The sequence below is a fragment of the Cololabis saira genome, chromosome 8 (genome assembly GCF_033807715.1).
Source record: "Cololabis saira isolate AMF1-May2022 chromosome 8, fColSai1.1, whole genome shotgun sequence".
In the NCBI taxonomy this organism is placed as follows: Eukaryota; Metazoa; Chordata; class Actinopteri; order Beloniformes; family Belonidae; genus Cololabis; species Cololabis saira.
Genome location: NC_084594.1, coordinates 35,880,342 through 35,900,210, shown reverse-complemented (window position 1 = coordinate 35,900,210; position 19,869 = coordinate 35,880,342). Strand labels below are relative to the sequence as shown.

At 41.8% G+C, this 19,869-nt stretch overlaps 1 protein-coding gene across 12 annotated transcripts in view; it reads left to right on the top strand.

Annotated features, from left to right (window-relative positions):
- The window catches only part of LOC133448914 (inositol 1,4,5-trisphosphate receptor type 1-like), a 116,812-nt gene that overhangs the window by 21,301 nt on the left and 75,642 nt on the right, over positions 1–19,869 (top strand). For 9 of the 12 annotated variants that reach the window (XM_061727902.1, XM_061727899.1, XM_061727897.1 and 6 more), the window contains exons 4-23: positions 2,429–2,544; positions 2,644–2,730; positions 3,795–3,953; positions 5,974–6,072; positions 6,154–6,237; positions 6,328–6,474; positions 7,300–7,404; positions 7,535–7,579; positions 7,696–7,725; positions 8,245–8,399; positions 13,147–13,246; positions 13,331–13,491; positions 14,350–14,491; positions 14,586–14,744; positions 14,829–15,001; positions 15,140–15,259; positions 15,353–15,547; positions 18,295–18,546; positions 18,638–18,779; positions 18,869–19,022. In XM_061727902.1, the coding sequence (XP_061583886.1) occupies positions 2,429–2,544; positions 2,644–2,730; positions 3,795–3,953; positions 5,974–6,072; positions 6,154–6,237; positions 6,328–6,474; positions 7,300–7,404; positions 7,535–7,579; positions 7,696–7,725; positions 8,245–8,399; positions 13,147–13,246; positions 13,331–13,491; positions 14,350–14,491; positions 14,586–14,744; positions 14,829–15,001; positions 15,140–15,259; positions 15,353–15,547; positions 18,295–18,546; positions 18,638–18,779; positions 18,869–19,022 (2,625 nt within the window). The remainder of the gene's footprint in view (positions 1–2,428; positions 2,545–2,643; positions 2,731–3,794; positions 3,954–5,973; positions 6,073–6,153; positions 6,238–6,327; positions 6,475–7,299; positions 7,405–7,534; positions 7,580–7,695; positions 7,726–8,244; positions 8,400–13,146; positions 13,247–13,330; positions 13,492–14,349; positions 14,492–14,585; positions 14,745–14,828; positions 15,002–15,139; positions 15,260–15,352; positions 15,548–18,294; positions 18,547–18,637; positions 18,780–18,868; positions 19,023–19,869) is intronic. The other 3 variants (XM_061727904.1, XM_061727903.1, XM_061727894.1) reach the window with 1 other exon arrangement.

Genomic DNA, 19,869 nt, shown 5'->3' with positions numbered 1-19,869 from the left:
AAAAAAATAAAAAAATAAATAGGATAAATAAAAATAAAAATGAATGAATAAATAAGGAAAAATGATAAATAAATAATAATTTAAAAAAATCTATTTTTTTTTTTATTTTACCTTTATTTTACCAGGTTAGTCCCATTGAGATCGAGGATCTCTTTTTCAAGGGAGACCTGACCAAAAATGGCAGCTTTAAAAGTCACAGACAAAACAACATCAACAACAACAGAAATTGAAGGACAATGCAAGATAGCTCACAAAACAGTGCCAGTAAATAAGTTACAATACTTAAAAACAGTGACAAGTACCAACAGAGTCATTTAAAAATGTATTTGTAAGAGCTTTAAAATCAGACAATGAGACTAATGTGATTAGCTTCAGGTCTTTTTGGAGGCTATTCCAAGCAAGTGGGGCAGAACAGCTGAAGGCAATCTAGTGTTTGATGGATCAGAAACTAGATAATGCTGACGTCACAGGAGGGTCCCGCCATCTTACATGCACAATCTCATTTTTTCAGTCACATTTGTGACGCTGTTGACAAAGACCCACCAGGAAATGGGCTCAACATGCAGGTCCAAAGTTCCCACGGCCGCAGATCCACATGGGTCTGCCTGTCGATCTCACAATTTTACCTCATGGACAAGATTGCTAGACGCCCCAGTCCCAGCCTGGTGTCTACATCCCCACCTTCTCCAACAAAGACCCACGGTCTGAGACTTGATGGTTCTGATTCTCCTTCCTGCCGCTTCAGACTTGGTTGCAAACTCCAGGAAGAGCAGCACTGATGGAGTCCACCTCTCACCTGGAACTAGTGTTGTTTTTGGCAGCCTGTTTACATTTTAGTTTTGGTCTACTCTTTGGGTCGGGCTATCATTATTGTTTTTATTAGTTTTAGTCACGTTTCATTCTCCTTTTAGACGTGTCAAATTTCAATCGACTAAAAGTCTGAGCATTTTAGTCTTATTTTAGTCAGAATTGTCCAGGACCTTTTTAGTCTAGTTTTAGTCAAAGATTGTATTTAGCCAAACCCATTTTACAATTGAAACAAGGTTATCTTACTATTATATTATTATTATAGACTCAAGAATACATTCATTCCAGATACAGAAGACTCTTATTTGAGTTTACAACATATTTATTTTTCTGCATTTCTCCCCGTCTTTTTCTTTTTCGTCGAGACATTGGGTTTTCTTTTCCACGTCTATGTAGGAAAGTGTATCCAAAGATGGATCTTCTTCTTCTTCTTCTTCTTCTTCTTCTTCTCCAGCCCCAGAGCAGATCCCCACGTTTCTCTATGTAACTTTGTTTTTAATTGACGTGAACCTAGAGCTCTGCGTTAACGGCATCAGCCTCTAACTCTGCAGCTGCATCTTCTAGATCTGATTCCCCGCTGCAGCGACTGGGATTGAGGACTAACGTCACCCAGCAGAACTAAACCAGAGAAACTACTGAAAAAACTTAAAAACTTTAGCAGAGTTTTTATTTTGCAATCTACATTTTAGTCTCGTTTGTATTCGTCAATGATATTGCATTATATATTTAATTATCGTTATCGTCACATGACCAACATTTTCGTTGCGTCTTGCCTCGTTTTCCTCAGGTGATAAAGGTTCGTTGACGACGATATTTACTCATAATTTTCATTGATGAAAGCAACATTACCTGGAACGAATCCAACGTCCTACCAGAAATGTGTACCGAACTCCTGCGGCACCTTCCTCTGGTTGGTCCAAGTCCCATACCCGTCCAGGACCCTGGCGAGGGTTTAGAGCTGGCCCAGTAGTCCATAGCCTGGAGGGAACCCACACTGTTGGTCTTGAATCTGAGGTTGGACTGGCAGCCGGACTCTTCTCTTGTCGCGCTGCGGTCCAAGGTCTGCCGGAGGGGAGAGTTGAAGATCTTTGTGACGGGTTCCTCTGCCAGACGTTCACAGCAACTGGACCGTGTCTGTCCAGCAGGATCCCCGGTATCTGCTTTCAGTCAACGGTTCGTTTCCTCGCCTCACTCCAGGGTCCAAAACATTTGGCCACAGATCTGATAACAGGACTGTAGAGTGGATTATGGACGGACGGCAGAGAGTGCTGGTGCCACGTGGAATCACAAACCTGTTCAGATGAGGTGTTTAACAGTCTGTGAAGAGCACAGGTTCAGATCAGGCCATGTTCCTTTCAGTCACTGATATTGTTATTCCTCCATGTTGTCTATTTTGATGGGGCCACGGTGGTACTGATACAGTTGAGTTCATGCCACATTGGTATAAAGGCCTGCTTCACTTCCTTAATGTTTTAATCTCATAGAGATGAGCTTGGTTCCCTTTTTTCCCTCCTGTTCATTGAGGTCCGGCACCCAGGCGTCTTTCAAAGCTATGCCAGATACTAACTGATGAAACCTGACACTCTCTTTTTACTTCTTCTTCTTCTTCTTCTTTCCTTAGACTGCCTTTTCAAACTGTGTCCTATGAACAGATACTCTGCACAGAAACAGTTCTGGAAGGCAGCGAAACCTGGAGGCAACAGCACCACCGACACCGTCCTCCTCACCAAACTGCATGTGAGAACAACATTCTCACTCCAAGTCGGAGTTACGGTGGCGTTTATCTGTGCAATTTGCAAAAATATCAGTCTCTCTTCACCCTGCTCTGTGAATTAGCATGCGGCGGACCTCGAGAAGAAGCAGAACGAGTCTGAAAACCGCAAGCTGCTGGGATCCGTCATCCAGTATGGAAATGTCATTCAGGTGCGTACAGGAGCCGTCAGATAAAACGCTGTTCTGAACAGAGCTGCAGTAACTTTGAGCAGAGGCTATGACACCCTGTGCTTGATAATATTGTCCACTCTCCCATTTAGATTAGAGGAGCTTTAAATAATTGCCTCCATGTAAAGATATCCTATAAAGGAGACTTTGTGAAGGGTTCTTTCTTTTTTTGGCTTTATTCTTCCCTCACTGATGCCTTGTACGCTTTTGAGATCACACCAGGAAATAAAAGCTTTCCCACTCTGACGTGCACCGTGCACAGGGGATGCAACGATGGCCTAGTTGCATTGTTATACTGTATAGAAGCTCACATGATGTGGTGTCGTTGGCAATAACTTTCTGCCACAATGTAGAAGTGATATTTAGGCAACTTATATTTCAAGGGTTTCCCTTCACTGAAGTGTTTCTTTAATTTAATTTAATTTATTTTATTTAATAGGGACAATGCAGGTTTACATGTGATCACATTCACTCATTACAAACAAGCCAATGTGACTGATGTTCTGCATACAGAGAGTATAGCTATTGCTAGTTTCCATCTCCTGTCCCTAGTTAGGCTTTTAGTAAAAGAAAATGAAAGAAAGGAGAAAAAGAATACAAAAATACATTGAATTTCCAACATGCAAAGCTATATCCTATTTACAATAGCTACTATTAGCGGTTACAGGTGATTAAAAATGCGTACATTTCTGATTTTGCTTCAACCAGTCTTTGACATTTTTAGTAAAAACTTTAAAATCTTGAGTTGTTTTTATCTCAGTTGGCAGTGTGTTCCACATTTGAGAGCCCTTTATAGAGAACGCTGACTGCCCAAAGGACGTCTTACGGCGTTCAACCTTACAGTTACCACTTGTTGTTCCCCTGGTGATCCTACCACTATTCAGCCTGCTAACTAACTTACATAAAACATCTGGTGCTAGGTTCTGTAGACACTTGAGGTCCTGTTGCGCTGATCGTTCTACTGTTTATTTCTTACTCCTGCTTTATGTCATTGAATACTCACCTCTGGTCACCCTGGGACTTTGTGCCTTGTGTTTTTCCAACAGCTGCTTCACTTGAAAAGCAATAAATACCTGACGGTGAACAAGCGGCTACCTGCGCTCTTGGAGAAGAACGCCATGAGAGTGACTCTGGACTCGGCAGGAAATGAGGGATCCTGGTTCTACATCCAGCCCTTCTACAAGCTCAGATCCCTGGGAGACAGTGTGGGTAGAGACATGCTGTCGGGTTGAAGTTAATTATACCCCAGTAGCATGTTATTTTTTTCCTTCTCTTTTCAAGTTTTTACTTGAAAAGAGAAGTGGCACGTATCAAGATGGGAGAAACTGGCAGCGATGGGGAGAAGGATGAGGCCTCCAGGTTTGCTAAACATTGGAACTGTTCCCAACTAGTCGTGCCTTCTGAAGATGTTTATCTCGGTGAGATTAGAGTCCGTTTACAGGTTTATTGGGAGTCCTGCAACATAAAAACGTAATTAAGATGATGGCGAGTCCGGAAACAGACATCTGACAAACGGCCTAAACGGGGTCGGACATGAGCATGAAAACCAAATCTGCAGGTGATATTTGATTTGGTCGTCCAACTTAGGTTACAAGTGCTGATTTTCTCCGAACTGTGTAGTGGCGTCAGGGACTGCCGTCGATGGGATGTTTTTGAGGGAGAGAAGCAGCAGACATGGACGTAACCTCTGCTGCTCGAGCTGGAGTTTCTAATTGTGGCTGAAGGAAGCTCATGGATTTAAGAAGGCTTTTTAGCTGGTTGAGTTGCACTTAATTAATCCCTTTGGGAGGATTTGACCTCAGCATTCGATATATCCTCCCAAGTAGCAGAGGGCGGTCCCGGTGTGGAGTTCATAGACTAATCCTGACACTTTTGTCCCGTTAGACCAGAGTATCGACTGTGCTGAAGGCATAAACGTCCTTCATTCATCACTTAGAGAAATGAAATGATGACGGCTGGCTACGCTGGCGGAAATGGAGCCGTCAGGAAGATGGGATCTTTTTCCCCATTTGATATTTTCCTGCCAAACACTTGAGTTTAGGTTGAAGTGAACTCAAATGCAAATAGAACCCCACACTTTTTTTTAAAGATATTTGATAAATGATTAGTTTTTTTTAAATGATGGGCTGATCCTCAGGGTCAAGGCTTCGATGCAATGCCTCTCTCCATGACTCTGCTCTTTCACGCATTAAAAATATGATCTGTGGCTCCACCTAGTGTTTATAAGGGATGACGACATCCAGATACAACAAGGGGATCAGGGTTGTCAGCAATCCCCCTCGAGGAGGGGGGAAAAAAAGAGAATGACAACAGTGACGTAATCTCTGTTGAAACTAGGGTTGCCACCTTTCAGAAATAGAAATAAGGGACGCCCTGATTTCAGCAGCGCAGGAGCCAAAAAAAAAGCCCCAAAACTGAATAAAAATGTGTTTATTTTATATGAAAAAACAAAATGCTTTGATTTAAAGTTTAAAGTGTTTTAATAGCATTGAACTTGCATGACTGTACAGACAGACAACCTTATAGCAGCTGAAATAGCCTCCTATGCTACGTATGTCCACATCAGCCCAGATGTAATATAGCCTACAGGTGAAAAATATGGTGTAAAAGTTAACTTATTTCAATAATTCAACTAGAATATGGTGTAAAAGTAAATTTATTTCAATAATTCAACTAGAATATGGTGTAAAAGTAAATTTATTTCAATAATTCAACTAGAATATGGTGTAAAAGTTAATTTATTTCAATAATTCAACTAGAATATGGTGTAAAGGTTAATTTATTTCAATAATTCAACTAGAATATGGTGTAAAAGTTAACTTATTTCAATAATTCAACTAGAAAATGGTGTAAAGGTTAATCTATTTCAATAATTCAACTAGAATATGGTGTAAAAGTTAATTTATTTCAATAATTCAACTAGAATATGGTGTAAAAGTTAACTTATTTCAATAATTCAACTAGAATATGGTGTAAAAGTTAACTTATTTCAATAATTCAACTAGAATATGGTGTAAAAGTTAAGGAAAATACGGTACAAATCGTGTCCCGTATTAGTTCAATACGGGACGCAACATTTTTTTCTCAAATAAAGGACAATTCCGTATTTTACGGGACGGGTGGCAACCCTAGTTGAAACTAAATTTCCCCTATGCTTCCTCCTGGATTTAAAGAAAACTATAAATTGAGTAAATTGTATTTTAAGCCTTTACATTTGTGCCACAGGTGGTCATCGGAGATAAAGTGGTCCTTAACCCTGTGAATGCGGGACAGCCCCTGCATGCCAGCAGCCACCAGCTGGTGGATAACCAGGGCTGCAATGAGGTATTGTAGATGTTGTCTTGTTTGATGTGACTCAAGTATGGACGATGTGATTTGAAAACGTTTTCCTCTCCGGTGTTTCAGGTTAATTCGGTGAACTGCAACACAAGTTGGAAAGTTGTTCTCTTTATGATGTGGAGTGACAACAAAGAAACGATCCTTAAAGGGGTAGGCAGCGCTAGCAGCAGCAAGTTTGAACTGATATTTCTGGGAAACTCGACCGAGAGGTTGAATCTTAACCCTGTCGTGTGACCGCAGGGAGACGTCGTGCGGCTGTTCCACGCGGAGCAGGAGAAGTTTCTCACCTGTGACGACTACAAGAAGAAGCAGTACGTGTTTCTGAGAACAACCGGCCGGCAGTCTGCAACATCTGCAACCAGCAGTAAAGCATTGTGGGAAGTGGAGGTCAGTCCAACATGTTCTGCAAGTAAAACCGTAAATGTGCTTTAATCCACCCATCTGTTATCTGTAGCCACTTATGATCCTCACCTCAATGATAATGAACAGAATTTGTGGAAGACAAACACAATACTCAAAGGAGCACAGGCATAGCTGGTTTTCTTCATTTTCATTTTCATTTAATTATTTATTCAAACAGGTTAAAACAAAAACAAAAAAATAATCAGATTACATAAAATGTGTATATACCGAAAAAACAAAAAAAAACATAAGCAAAACAAAGCAAATTAAAGAGACAAATCTATATGTAGATAAATATTTCCTGTTTGAAAGGGTGTAGGATGAAGTTTCAAAAAACTTTTCTAGTCCTACCCCTTCTAATGTGTTGTTTTTACAATTTCTTCATTTCACAGAACTTCTAAAAGAAAAGCATAAAAGAAAAGAAAAAGTGGTTCAGCTGAGCAAGGCACTTTGGTCACTGGCTGTCAGTTCATGTGTCCATTTCCGTTTTGTATCCATAAAGAGTATTGATTTTAAAGATCTTAGTGATTTGCATGATTTAATTTTATCTTTACAGTTGTTCCACAGATGAACTCCCTTCACTGATACACAATGGGTTTTGATGTTTGTTCATACATGCTGTTTTTTAAAATTGCATATTCCCCAGAGATTGTGTTTATTTTCTTTTATTTGAAACAACTTCTGGATGTCTTGTGGCAACTGATGATGATTTCCTTTGTGCATGATTTGTAAAGTTTTGAAGTCGACCAGATCCTTAAATTTGAGTGTTCTCAGTTCTGCAATCCTCCTCCTGTGTTTGGTCTGCAACAGGTGGTCCATCATGATCCATGCAGAGGAGGAGCAGGCTACTGGAACAGCCTCTTCAGGTTTAAACATTTGGCCACTGGATGCTACATGGCTGCCGAGGTCGGTGAGGTCTGTGTTGGTGACTCTATCTTCTTATTTCTTATCACTCTGTGCTCATGTATGTGAAAGTTCAGCTGCAAAAGCTGGAGGAGAAGTGTGCCGAGGTGATGCTGAAGATAATGTTTGACTTGTTTTCCAGGTGAATCCAGACTTTGAGGAGGAGAGTGCCGAGCAGCGCTCCTCCGTAAGTAAACTTGATCTCTCCCCGAGACTGCTGTGCAACGTGATGCTGGCTTAGCCTCCGTTATCTGTTATCTGAGCCCTAAAAGTCTTTTTCTGCATCTCTGCTTCGTGCTCTAGGTGGTGGACTTCACACCCTTTAATTTCCAGGTACTATCTTGATGATCTTGCCCTCAGCAACCTAGCAGTTTTTTTTGGTTATTGTATTGTCAGTGATTTATGCTGCTTTGTCATTAGCTTTCCACCTTAAACTCTCAATGACCATCATTACGGGAGCGTCTTCAGTTTAGTAGCACAGGGTTGCCACTGGGTGTCACTGTACCACCATCACCGCTGATGCATGTGTCTGAGCGAATCATTTCAGCTGTCATTATAGTTAAAACTTCCTCTCTGCCTCATTAAGTGGATCATAACACTTTACTAGTACCGTGCAGATGTTGTATTCGCAAAGAAGGAATCCTGCTGTGCTAACATCTGTACCGATGCAGGTTTATTCCTCCAGTTACTCTGAGTTCAGCATCAGTAGTGATGATTTATAAACCAAAGTGAAAACCTCGCACAGATACTAGTCTCCTCCTGTTGGGAGTCTGCTGACGGTTTTCCTCAGGGTTGTGAATGGTGGTCGTCTCCAGGTGGAGGTGTATCTGATTGTCTGTTCCCGTCCCGTAGCTGGATGGAGATAACGAAGCTCTGCGAGGCCGCCTGCGGGCTCCACTGGAGAAGATCATGTACACTCTGGTGCCCGTTCCTGATGGCATGGACATCTCCTCCATCTTCGAGCTGGACCCCACCACTCTGAGGGGGGGGGACTCCATGGTGCCCAGGTACGACCTGTAAACTGTGAGGGGGGGGGACTCCATGGTGCCCAGGTACGACCTGTAAACTGTGAGGGGGGGGGGACTCCATGGTGCCCCGGTGTGACCTGTAAACTCCGCCTCGCACACATTCACACAAATACAAGATCAGATATTCACATATACCAAATGTCCCAATTTCACTGACGTAAAATGTAGATCTCAATCAATCAATCAATCAATCAATCAATCAATCAATCAATCAATCAATCAATCAATCAATCAATCAATCATTTTGTATGTATGTAATCATACTTTTAAGAGTTGAACTTACACTTTGTTGTTGCAATTTAAGTTTTCCTCTTAAGTCATACCTTTTACAACCTTCCCTGTCACGAAATAATTGTTGAATTAAATTTGGAAGAAGATAGTTTTTAGCTTTATACATAATTAGTGCAGTTTTCAATTTTACCAAATCAAAAAATTTTAACGCAGAGGCCTTAAGAAAAAGTAAATTAGTGTGATCATTGAACCTGACATTGAAAACTGTTCGTATGGCTCTTTTTTGCAATATGTAAAGAGGCAACAGGTTGGTTTTATATGCATTACCCCTGACTTCCACACAGTAACTCAAATATGGCAAAACAAAAGAATAATATAAAATAAGTAAAGACTGTTGGTTAAGTATGAACCTAGATCGCCTCATAACACCCACACTCTTTGCAATCTTGGAACATACATAGACAATGTGAGTTTTCCAGCACATTTTTTTATCAATTATCACGCCAAGAAATGTAACATGATCCACTCTTTCGATACTTATATCTCTTTGTATTAGAATAGAATAGAATACTTTATTGCCAATGTACCTGGGTACAGTGAGATTGAAAGCAGCATCACCTCTCCAGTGCAAGACAAATAAGAACAATAGTGCAAACAATAAGAAATATAAGAATATAAGAAATATAAATAATATAAAAAATATAAAAAAGGTTAAGTTGCATTTGAATAGTGAAGACCTGAGATTCTATTTACAGATGATAGTATATAGGTACACATGTAGTGGAATATTGCACAGGTAGTCCGGGAGAAGTATTGCACGGTAAAAAACAGTAACAAAGACATTCACGTTTTATTCAGGGTGGTTTTGGCTTTGGGGAAAAAGCTGTTTTTAAGTCTGTTTGTTTTTGACCTGATGACTCTGTAGCGTCTTCCTGAAGGCAGCAGGTCAAACAGGTCAGAGCCGGGGTGGGAGCTGTCTTTTTTGATTTTTGTGGCTCTGCTGAGGCAGCGGGAGGTGTAAATGTCCGTCAGGGGGGGAGGTGATGATCTTCTGCGCCGCTTTCACCAGCCTCTGGAGCCTTCCTCTGTCCGCAGCAGTGCAGCTGCCGTACCAGACTGTGATACAGTACGTCAGCAGGCTCTGGATGGATGAGAGGTAGAAGGTCAGCAGCAGGTTGGAGTCCAGCTTGTATCTCCTGAGGACCCTCAGGAAGTGCAGCCGCTGCTGAGCCTTTTTGGATAAAAATGGTTAAATTAAACTTTAAATTAAAAGCGTGCATGCAGGATAAGTGAGGAGTTATTGGGGGGGGGGTATGACATAGATGCTGTCACAAATGCTTTCAGATACCTCAGCGGAAACGTTTTGTTCTTTTTTTGAAGGAAAGTGCAAAGAAAATCTTGAGGAAATAGGTTGATAAATGCCAAGTATCCAAACACCACGCTGGCTTGTCAAGACGACCACATGGTTGTCAGGACGACAGCAGCTCAGTGACTTCAGAGGCCTCATGTGTTTTGTGAAAGGGGAATTTGGAGAACCGGTGATGTGATGACCATGTTTGGTTTGGACCCGTCAACTGGTTCGTCTGCTTTTCTGCGTTGCTTTGGCAGCGTAGTCGCCGGCGCGTGTTTGTGTACGCTCGGTCATGGTCACACCTCGTGATCATTTCCAAGGAAGGCTGCTCCAGGAAAGCACCAGTAAACCGTGAAACAGGAAACGCACAGTCATGGATAGTGGGCACGGGGGGGGGGGTGTGGGGTGGGGAGGAAAGTCCCATTTTTGAGCTAAATCAAAACCAGATGTTGCGTAAAACACTATCTGCACACGTACGTGTCAACCGCCAGAGTTTTACAGGAAGTCTTGACTCCCGGTGAAGATGAATTTAGCCGTCCTGCAGACATAACGCAGTGGAAGATGTGTTGTTCACTCGCTCGTTAGTAAAAGCAGGGCCTTCTCTGATCTGCACACATGCACACATGCACACGTCCAGACCAAACTTTAGCCCTGCTCCATAGGCCTCGTTGACAGGGTGGGTGTTTAGTTCACAGCACAAGAATACCGCCTCTGCACAAGGTGTCAAAGCTGCTTTTGTGCTGCGTCTTCAAGTGTGCGTCCGCGTGGCACAACTTTCCTGCCCCGACCTGAACAGTCCCTCCTGGGGCGTAATTAATGCCGGAGAGGGCTAGCACACAAAGGTAAGCCTGTTACCGTCAGCAGGTGGTTACGTAATCCCCTGCCAGGAACACGGCTGCAATCTGCGTCTTCCTGAGAGCTGACGGCCTGTGCTCGCCGCCCTGATGCCGTCACGCTGGCATGTGGAGCAGGCTGGACGCCGTATTAAGAGGGGGGGTGATGTACAGGTCACTACTGACTTATCTGTGAGCGTCGGTCGATGAAGCCGTCAGCCTGCGGTTCTCTCACAGGCCTTACTCACTCCTTACCCCAGAAAAGCAACCACACAAGCAGTAGTAAAGAGAGATTTATCGCTCCTTAGTCATCTTCTAAGGAATAAGCGTCTCTGTGATGCAACTTCTCTTCTGCTTTTTTTCTGTTGTGTTTGTTCTTATTTTCAAGTTTAGCTTTAAATGATTGCTGAACTCTTTTTTTTTTGTGATCAAATGTTTTTATTTATTTTTCATGATTTTCTTATCAAAGGTGGCATCCACAATGATTTTAAACAAGCATTAACACATTCTCAGCCCCTTCCAAACCCACCCCTTGGACCTAAAAAGAAAAGAAAAAATAAATAAATAAATAAATAAATTGGTAATGCAGAAAAACAGATACTACAAAGATAATAGAACAAAGGACAAAATAAAACAAAGGCAAAACATAATAATATCAAAAACTGGACAAGGATAGCTGCAAACAAGGTAGTCTATATCAATTTTAAATACATCTTTCGAGTTTGGACTTAAATTTATCTGCTGCCATAAACCAAAATAAAATATTTAGTTGTTTTGCATTATGGATTCAGGCTGTAGATATTTCCAGGTAGATAATTTCAAGGAAGGTCAAATACCAATGGGAGATGTTAAGTGTGTGTGGTGGTTTCCATCTTACTGCTATTATTTTTTTTGCTGCTGTTAGGCCAGCATGCAAAATTCGTTTCTGACATAGTGAAGTATTGACTGTTGATAAATTATTTAAAATAAGTGTTTGAGGGTTTATTGGAATATTCTGTGCTGTTATGGAGGATAATGCAGTTGCAACCTGTTGCCAGAAGTTTGCAACAGGTTGGCATTCCCAGACCATATGCATGAAGGTTCCTGGTTTATTCTGAAAGCATAGTGTACATAAAGAGCTAGCCAGAACTTAATATGGTAAAGCTTGCGAGGTGTTAAATAAGTTCTATGTACAAATTGAAAATGAATACGTTGATGATTTGGGTTTCTGGAAGATGATATTATATTGGTCCATACTTCATTCCAGTTAAAATTTGGGTCCCAGTCAGGTATATCCCTTCTCCATATCGCATCTAGGGCTAAAGGTTTATATGACATTTTTAAAATATATTGATATATAGTTGTGCCCACGCCCCTTGTTTTTAACTTGTGTATTAGCTCATACAGGGGATGTTCAGATAATTTTACATCATTAGGTACACCTTGCGCCTTAAGTGCATCCCTAATTTGCTAGTAGAAAAAGAAAGATGTGTTCTGTAAGTTAAAACTAACTTTTATATCTTGAAATGTGCGCAGGCCATTTTCATCATAGATATCCCCAAGTAGATGATTGCTGAACTCTTATCTTGACCTTAGAACGGCTCTAAACTTGTAGTGCCCCCCCCCCCGCGTTGACCGTGCCCGTCATCAGACATGGGCACAGTTGACCAGCTGCCTCCAACAGGCTGTTTACATAAATAAAGACATGATCCTCCAGAGGAAGGGACGGGGCCTTCAGACTTCACTGCAGTTAGGAGGTTATTCTTGATGCCCTCAAGGATACGGGACTGCTTTCTAAAAATATTTCTCCCTAAGTTTAGGATATTTTTGTTTTTTTTCTTTTGTTTTTTAAGTTTTATTGCAGTTACATCAATACTAGTGATAATTTTTCCTTTTTGTTTCCTCTCTTTTTGAGGATCTGCTGGAGCTGGTTCAGGTTCTTGTTCGAGGCATGTTTAGGTGTCAACCAGAACTGACTCGAGAGCCCATAAAGCTTCTTTACTCATGACTTGTGACTTGTTCTCCATGAGGACGCATCTAAATGATCCAAAGGGGTTGTTTTTTTTTTTTTTTTTTTACTTATAATGATGGCAAATATGGGAAAAAGAAGCAAAACATGATGCTGCAAAGTTCTGGCTTTCAAGGGATGTTCAGAAAGACTCCAGGAGCGCTTTCCTTTCCAGAAGCACACGTGTATAAGGTTAGCGGTGGTTGATGCATCTTCAGGGTTGAACAGAAGAATACGGCTTCACAACAAAGCACAGCGATACTTTGCCTTTGACTCACTGTCCTCGAATCTGTGTATTACTTCCATTCCCCGTGTCACCTCTAGGAGCTCCTACGTCCGGCTGAGACACTTGTGCACCAACACTTGGGTTCACAGCACCAACAACCCCATCGACAAAGAGGAGGAGAAACCCGTCATGTTACGGGTGAGTGGCTGGCTCCACACGTGTGACGCGGCTCAGCTTGTTTCCACAATTACAGTTGATTTGATTACGTGTTAATGTTTTCAGATTGGAACATCAGGACTAAAAGAAGATAAGGAGGCTTTTGCTATAGTACCGGTCCCACCAGCAGAAGTGCGTGATTTGGACTTTGCTAATGATGCAAGTAAAGTGTTGGCCTCCATCGCTGGCAAACTGGAGAGGGGGACCATTACACAAAACGAGCGAAGGTATGCCTGGAGGTCACGTAGATGACCTACTAGGGATGGGCGGTATGGACTAAAAAATGTATCACGATAATTTCTGGCATTTATCCTGATAACGATAAAAATGACGATAAAAAAAATACCAATTCAACTCCACCTTTGTAACTATAAATCTATCACCACATTCAGTCTTTGGAGCCCCCAAATCACTGCTCTAAAAGATACTAAATGCTACTAAACTACACCAATTAAATTAAATTAATAAAAAACAATTAAATGAGTCCACCTGTACTGAAAAACTGTAATGACTCAGATCCGCCATGTTTGTTACGCAAACACCTCATCAACGGGAATTTATCTTTCTTTCTTTCTTTCTTTCTTTCTTTCTTTCTTTCTTTCTTTCTTTCTTTCTTTCTTTCTTTCTTTCTTTCTTTCTTTCTTTCTTTCTTTCTTTCTTTCTTTCTTTCTTTCTTTCTTTCTTTCTTTCTTTCTTTCTTTCTTTCTTTCTTTCTTTCTTTCTTTCTTTCTTTCTTTCTTTCTTTCTTTCTTTCTTTCTTTCTTTCTTTCTTTCTTTCTTCCTTCCTTCCTTCCTTCCTTCCTTCCTTCCCATACGTTGTGCATGGATTTAACACAGAACCATAAATCAACTTTACACAAAAACGTCATCAATGGGAATTTATCGTTTTTTTAGCGCGAGATGACAAATTCTTACCGTGGGGAATTTTTTTGACAGTTTATTGTTAACGGTAAAATATCGCCCATTCCTATGACCTACGTGTTTGGATACAGATGCATTGGCTTGTCTTTTCTGTGGATGATGCAGCTCTTGGCTGCTGGGTGGGACACCGTCTCTCGTTTAATCCCCTCGTCTGTGCACTCCAGGTTTGTGACCAAGCTCCTGGAGGACCTGGTTTTCTTCGTGGTGGACATTCCCAACAGTGGACAGGATGTTTTGGAGATCATGGTCAACAGGCCCAACCGAGAGAGACAGAAGCTGATGAGGGAGCAGAACATCCTGAAACAGGTGACCTTCAAGCACCAGGGATGCTTGACCGATGCTTAAAACTGAGTTTTTATGGCAAATCCATCCATTTTTTTTCTTCTTCTTGCTTTGGCAGATCTTCAAACTTCTCCAAGCTCCTTTCACTGACAGCGGCGACGGTCCCATGCTGCGGCTGGAGGAACTTGGAGATCAGCGCCACGCGCCATTTAGGCACATCTGCAGGCTTTGCTACCGAGTGCTCCGCCATTCCCAGCAGGACTACAGGAAGAACCAGGCAGGTTACGCGCCGACTCCTCTCACAGCTTTGAGCGCGACGCCTCGTCTTGAACAGGCACCCCTTCTTTTAATCCGTCTGCAGGAATATATAGCCAAGCAGTTCCGCTTCATGCAGAAGCAGATCGGTTATGACGTGTTGGCAGAGGACACGATAACGGCTCTCCTGCACAACAACCGGAAGCTGCTGGAGAAGCACATCACGGCTGCAGAGATCGACACCTTTGTAACTCTGGTGAGGAAGAACCGGGAGCCGAGGTGAGGAGAACATTTAACCCAGATGTGTCCGTGTGACGTATGTATGTATGCGTGTGTGTGTGTGTGTATACATGTAATACACATCACTGAACCTTCACCCCCACATGTGTCAAATATGTGATCTGTTATGGCACACAGGTTCCTGGACTACCTGTCGGACCTCTGCGTGTCCATGAATAAATCCATCCCCGTGACGCAGGAGCTCATCTGCAATGCAGTGCTGGACTCCAGCAACGCCGACATCCTCATCGAAACCAAGTGAGCTCCCCGGTCTCGGTCTGTGAACAGCTGACTCCACGAGGAGCTGGCACTCAGACCCAATCCGTGACGATTCTCGTCCTTTTTCGCTAGACTGGTCCTGTCGAGGTTTGAGATCGAGACGACGACGCCAAACGGGGAAAACCCTGTAGAGGCGGAGGACGAGGAGGAGGTGTGGCTGTTCTGGAAAGACAACTGCAAGGAGATCCGGAGTAAGAGTATCCGGGAGTTGGCTCAGGATGCCAAGGAAGGCCAGAAGGAAGACCAAGAGGTGGTCAGCTACTACAGGTGCCGCATCTTTGACTCCATGTTAAAACGTGCTGGGAAAACCAGAGTTTAAAGGGATGTATGACGGAAAATTCCTTTTTTCTTTTTTTCATACAAGGCTTGGTATCTGGGGCACCTACAAGACGTACAAACATCCCACTAAGCCACTGTACTAAACTCCCAATCAGGAGAAATTGTAGAAATTGAGCCGTCCATACGTTTCGTGGTGTTTCTAGAATAGAATAGACTTTATTGATCTCCCAGAGGAGAAATTCAATTCTACCTCATGAGCACCAGTAATGCTCCACAGCAGAATGTCCTGTATAGACGTCAGTGCTCAGTGGTTGTTGTACAGGCCAACGTAGATCATTGCACTCCCTGCCATCAACCGGGGAGCAGAGAGCTCTGCGGACTGAAGGTCCCGGCTCCAGCAGACTAAACTCTAGTGGCGCACCAATCTGATTCACAAACCTGGACCAAAACAAAGCTGGATCTGCAGCTGAGCTGGTAGCCGGAGGGATCGGCGCCAACGATGAACCCGCTGATGATGACGGTGGCTGTTTTTGAAGTGTTTCACTCGATGTGGTGTATTGGGTTGCTCATCACAGGGTAGCGGCAGATTAGGCGTCCTTGTAAAGTAGGGATGGGCGGTATAGACTAAAAGATTTATCACGATAACTTCTGGCATTTATCCCCACGATAAAAATGACGATAAAAAAAAATACCAATTCAACTCCATCTTTTTAACTATAAATGTATCTCGCTCTCAGATCCGCCATGTTTGTTACACAAAAACTTTCTTTCTTTCTTTCTTTCTTTCTTTCTTTCTTTCTTTCTTTCTTTCTTTCTTTCTTTCTTTCTTTCTTTCTTTCTTTCTTTCTTTCTTTCTTTCTTTCTTTCTTTCTTTCTTTCTTTCTTTCTTTCTTTCTTTCTTTCTTTCTTTCTGGCTCATTTCTTTCTTTCTTTCTTTCTTTCTTTCTGGCTCATTTCTTTCTTTCTTTCTTTCTTTCTTTCTTTCTTTCTTTCTTTCTGGCTCATTTCTTTCTTTCTTTCTTTCTTTCTCTCTGGCTCATTTCTTTCTGGCTCATTTCTTTCTTTCTTTCTTTCTTTCTTTCTTTCTTTCTTTCTTTCTTTCTTTCTGGCTCATTCCTTCCTTCCTTCCTTCCTTCCTTCCTTCCTTCACGTACGTTGTGCGTGGATTTAACGCAGAACCATTAATCAGCTTTACACAAAAACGTCATCAACGGGAATTTATCGTTTTTACCGTGAGATGACAAATTCTTACCGTGGGGAATTATTTTGACGGTTTATCGTGAACGGTAAAATATCGCCCATTCCTATTGTAAAGTCAATGGTGGTGTTTGCCTCACGTCCACATCAACGGTGTTAATATATAAAATATTTGATCAGCACTTTTAATGAGGGGAAACAAGACCGAGGCGTTAACATGGTTGTACGTAGTTGTACGTCCTCTCGGTTCCTAGAGGGTAGTTTGGTTATTATTTCTGCTTCACAGCCTCACCCTCCCCGTACACGTGTGTGTGTGTTGGCCAGTAACTGTCTTGGCAGTCTCCACTGCAGAACTTAAGCTATCAGTACCAGTTGTTATTTTCGTCAGACAGACACACACACACACACACACACACACACACACACACACACACACACACACACACACACACACACACACCCTGTCAGAGTCAGTGATCTCCTCATCCTGTGTCTGACTCCAGTTTAAACACGTATGGCTGAACTGTTTACGAAGCCGGCGGCCTTATTTCCCCTCTGCTAGGGTTTCAATGGAAGGGGGGGGGGGGGCGTGTCGTTCCCGCTCGTTTGAGCAGAGGGGCGGGGCAGAGCAGTGGCTCATCTGCATTTAAAGGGACAGACACACAAATACTTATACTATACTTATACAGGGTGAAAGAGAAATGAGATAAAAGAGTACAGATAATCCTTTGAGCCTTGGAGCGTTTTGCATTTAGGATAAACAGAATTGTGTTAATTTTGTGGGAAAATGTATTATATTTCACTTTTAATCTTTACAGTTAAAAACATGTCTGTTCATTGTCGATCAGCCCATAATGGATGTGTAATTTAATCTACATTTCAAGTTTGCATGGACGTTCAAACATCACTTTTTTTTTTTTTTTTATAAATTTGTTTATTGTAAACAGGACAATGATAAAAACAGTAACAAGTGCAACAACATGAGTAGAACATTACTATAGAACATTACTATATGCCACAAATAATAAAATGACTAAGTTAATAAAAATGAAATCATAGGTTAATAATGGGGAAAAAGTGAATAAGTAAACTGGTTAAATAATAATAATTAAAAAAAACCCTCAGGACAACAAGAGAAAAAAAAAGTGAAAAGAAAAACAGCTTCATATCAATTAATTTCTAATCAAATTAGTATAGCAAGATGGGAAGAAAGGTTATGAAGAAAGGAGAGGAAGGGTCACCTGTTCTCCAGAATACTATAACTAGGAGACCTCGTCAGCCTCAGGAATGATAGTAAGTTCTCTTATAAGGACTAACGGGGGGTCCCAGGTATTTCTGGAAAGATTTCAGGGATCCTTTCAATGAAAATCTTAACTTTTCTAACTGAAGGCATTGTAAGACATCTCGTATCCATTGGTCATGTGTTGGAGGGGAGGCATGTTTCCATTTGAGAAGGATGTTCAGACATCACTTGCACTTGCATAAGTGCATCTAAGAAGGGTTAGGGTTTCATTTCAAACCTCTGTATATCCACTCAGGTGCCAGCTGAACCTCTTTGCCCGGATGTGTCTGGACCGTCAGTATCTGGCCATCAACAAGATCTCAGGTCAGCTGGATGTGGATTTGATCCTGCGCTGCATGTCGGATGAGGACCTGCCGTTTGACTTGCGAGCGTCTTTCTGCCGCCTGATGCTGCACATGCACGTGGACCGGGATCCTCAGGAGCAGGTCACGCCTGTCAAATACGCCCGTCTGTGGTCTGAGATTCCCTCCAAAATTGCGATTGACGAGTGAGTTCACCCTCTCGCTGCCTTCTCCCTTGTATCTCAACTGCAAACATGCGTACATATGTCTTTGAAACGACTGTCTTTGATTATGCAGCTACGACACCGATGAAACCACTCGAGATGAGATCAAAGAGCGGTTCAGCCTCACCATGGACTTTGTAGAGAACTACTTGAGAGAAGTCGTGTCCCAGAATGTTCCCTTCTCTGATAAGGAGAAGAACAAGCTCACCTTCGAGGTGATGTTTCTCTGCACCGTACGAGCAGATGATGATATAGTTGATGACTATAAATAACAGATCATTTGTGTGGACTGTGTTGTCTGCAGGTGGTGAACCTAGCAAGGAACCTCATATACTTTGGGTTCTACAACTTCAGTGACTTGCTGCGCTTGACAAAGATCCTGCTCAACATCTTAGACTGCGTGCACGTCAGCACCGTTTACCCCATCCCCAAAATCGAAAAAGGGGACGAAAACAAAGGTGATCGCCTAACTCAGGGGTCGGCAACCCAAAATGTTGAAAGAGCCATATTGGACCGAAAACACAAAAAACCAATATGTCTGGAGCCGCAAAAAATGAAAAGTCTTGTATAAGCCTTAGAATGAAGGCAAATGGCGAAAGGCGAAATGTCGAGAAAAAGTCGAAATGTTGAGAAAAAAGTCAAAATTTCGAGAAAAAAGTCGACACGTTGAGAAAAAAGTGGAAATGTTGAGGAAATAGTCAAAATCTCGAGAAAAAAGTGGAAATGTCGAGATTAATGTTGAAGTAAAATCTCGAGAAAAAGTGGAAATGTTGAGATTAAAAAGGAAAGGAAAAAGGAAAAAAAGAAGAAAAAAGAAAAAAAAGAAAAAAAAAAAGAAAAAAGAGATGTAGCACTACTCGTTGCGAGAAAATAAAGAGGGAAAAAAAAGAAGAAAAAAAAAGGTCAAACATTTTTGTTGAGAAAAAAGTCGAAATGTTGAGGAAATAGTCAAAATCTCGAGAAAAAAGTCGAAATGTCGAGATTAATGTTGAAGTACAATCTAGAGAAAAAAGTGGAAATGTTGAGATTAAAAAGGAAAGGAAAAAGGAAGAAAAAAAGAGAAAAAAGGAAAAAAAGAAGAAAAAATAAAAAAAATGAAAAAAGAGATGTAGCACTACTCGTTGCGAGAAAATAAAGAGGAAAAAAAAAGAAGAAAAAAAAGGTCAAACATTTTTGAAAAAGCTCCAGGGAGCCACTACGGCGGTGCTAAAGCTAAAGCCGCATGTGGCTCTAGAGCCGCGGGTTGCCGAACCCTGGCCTAACTCCTCGCGTTACTGCGCATTATTAAACATTACATCCTTGAAG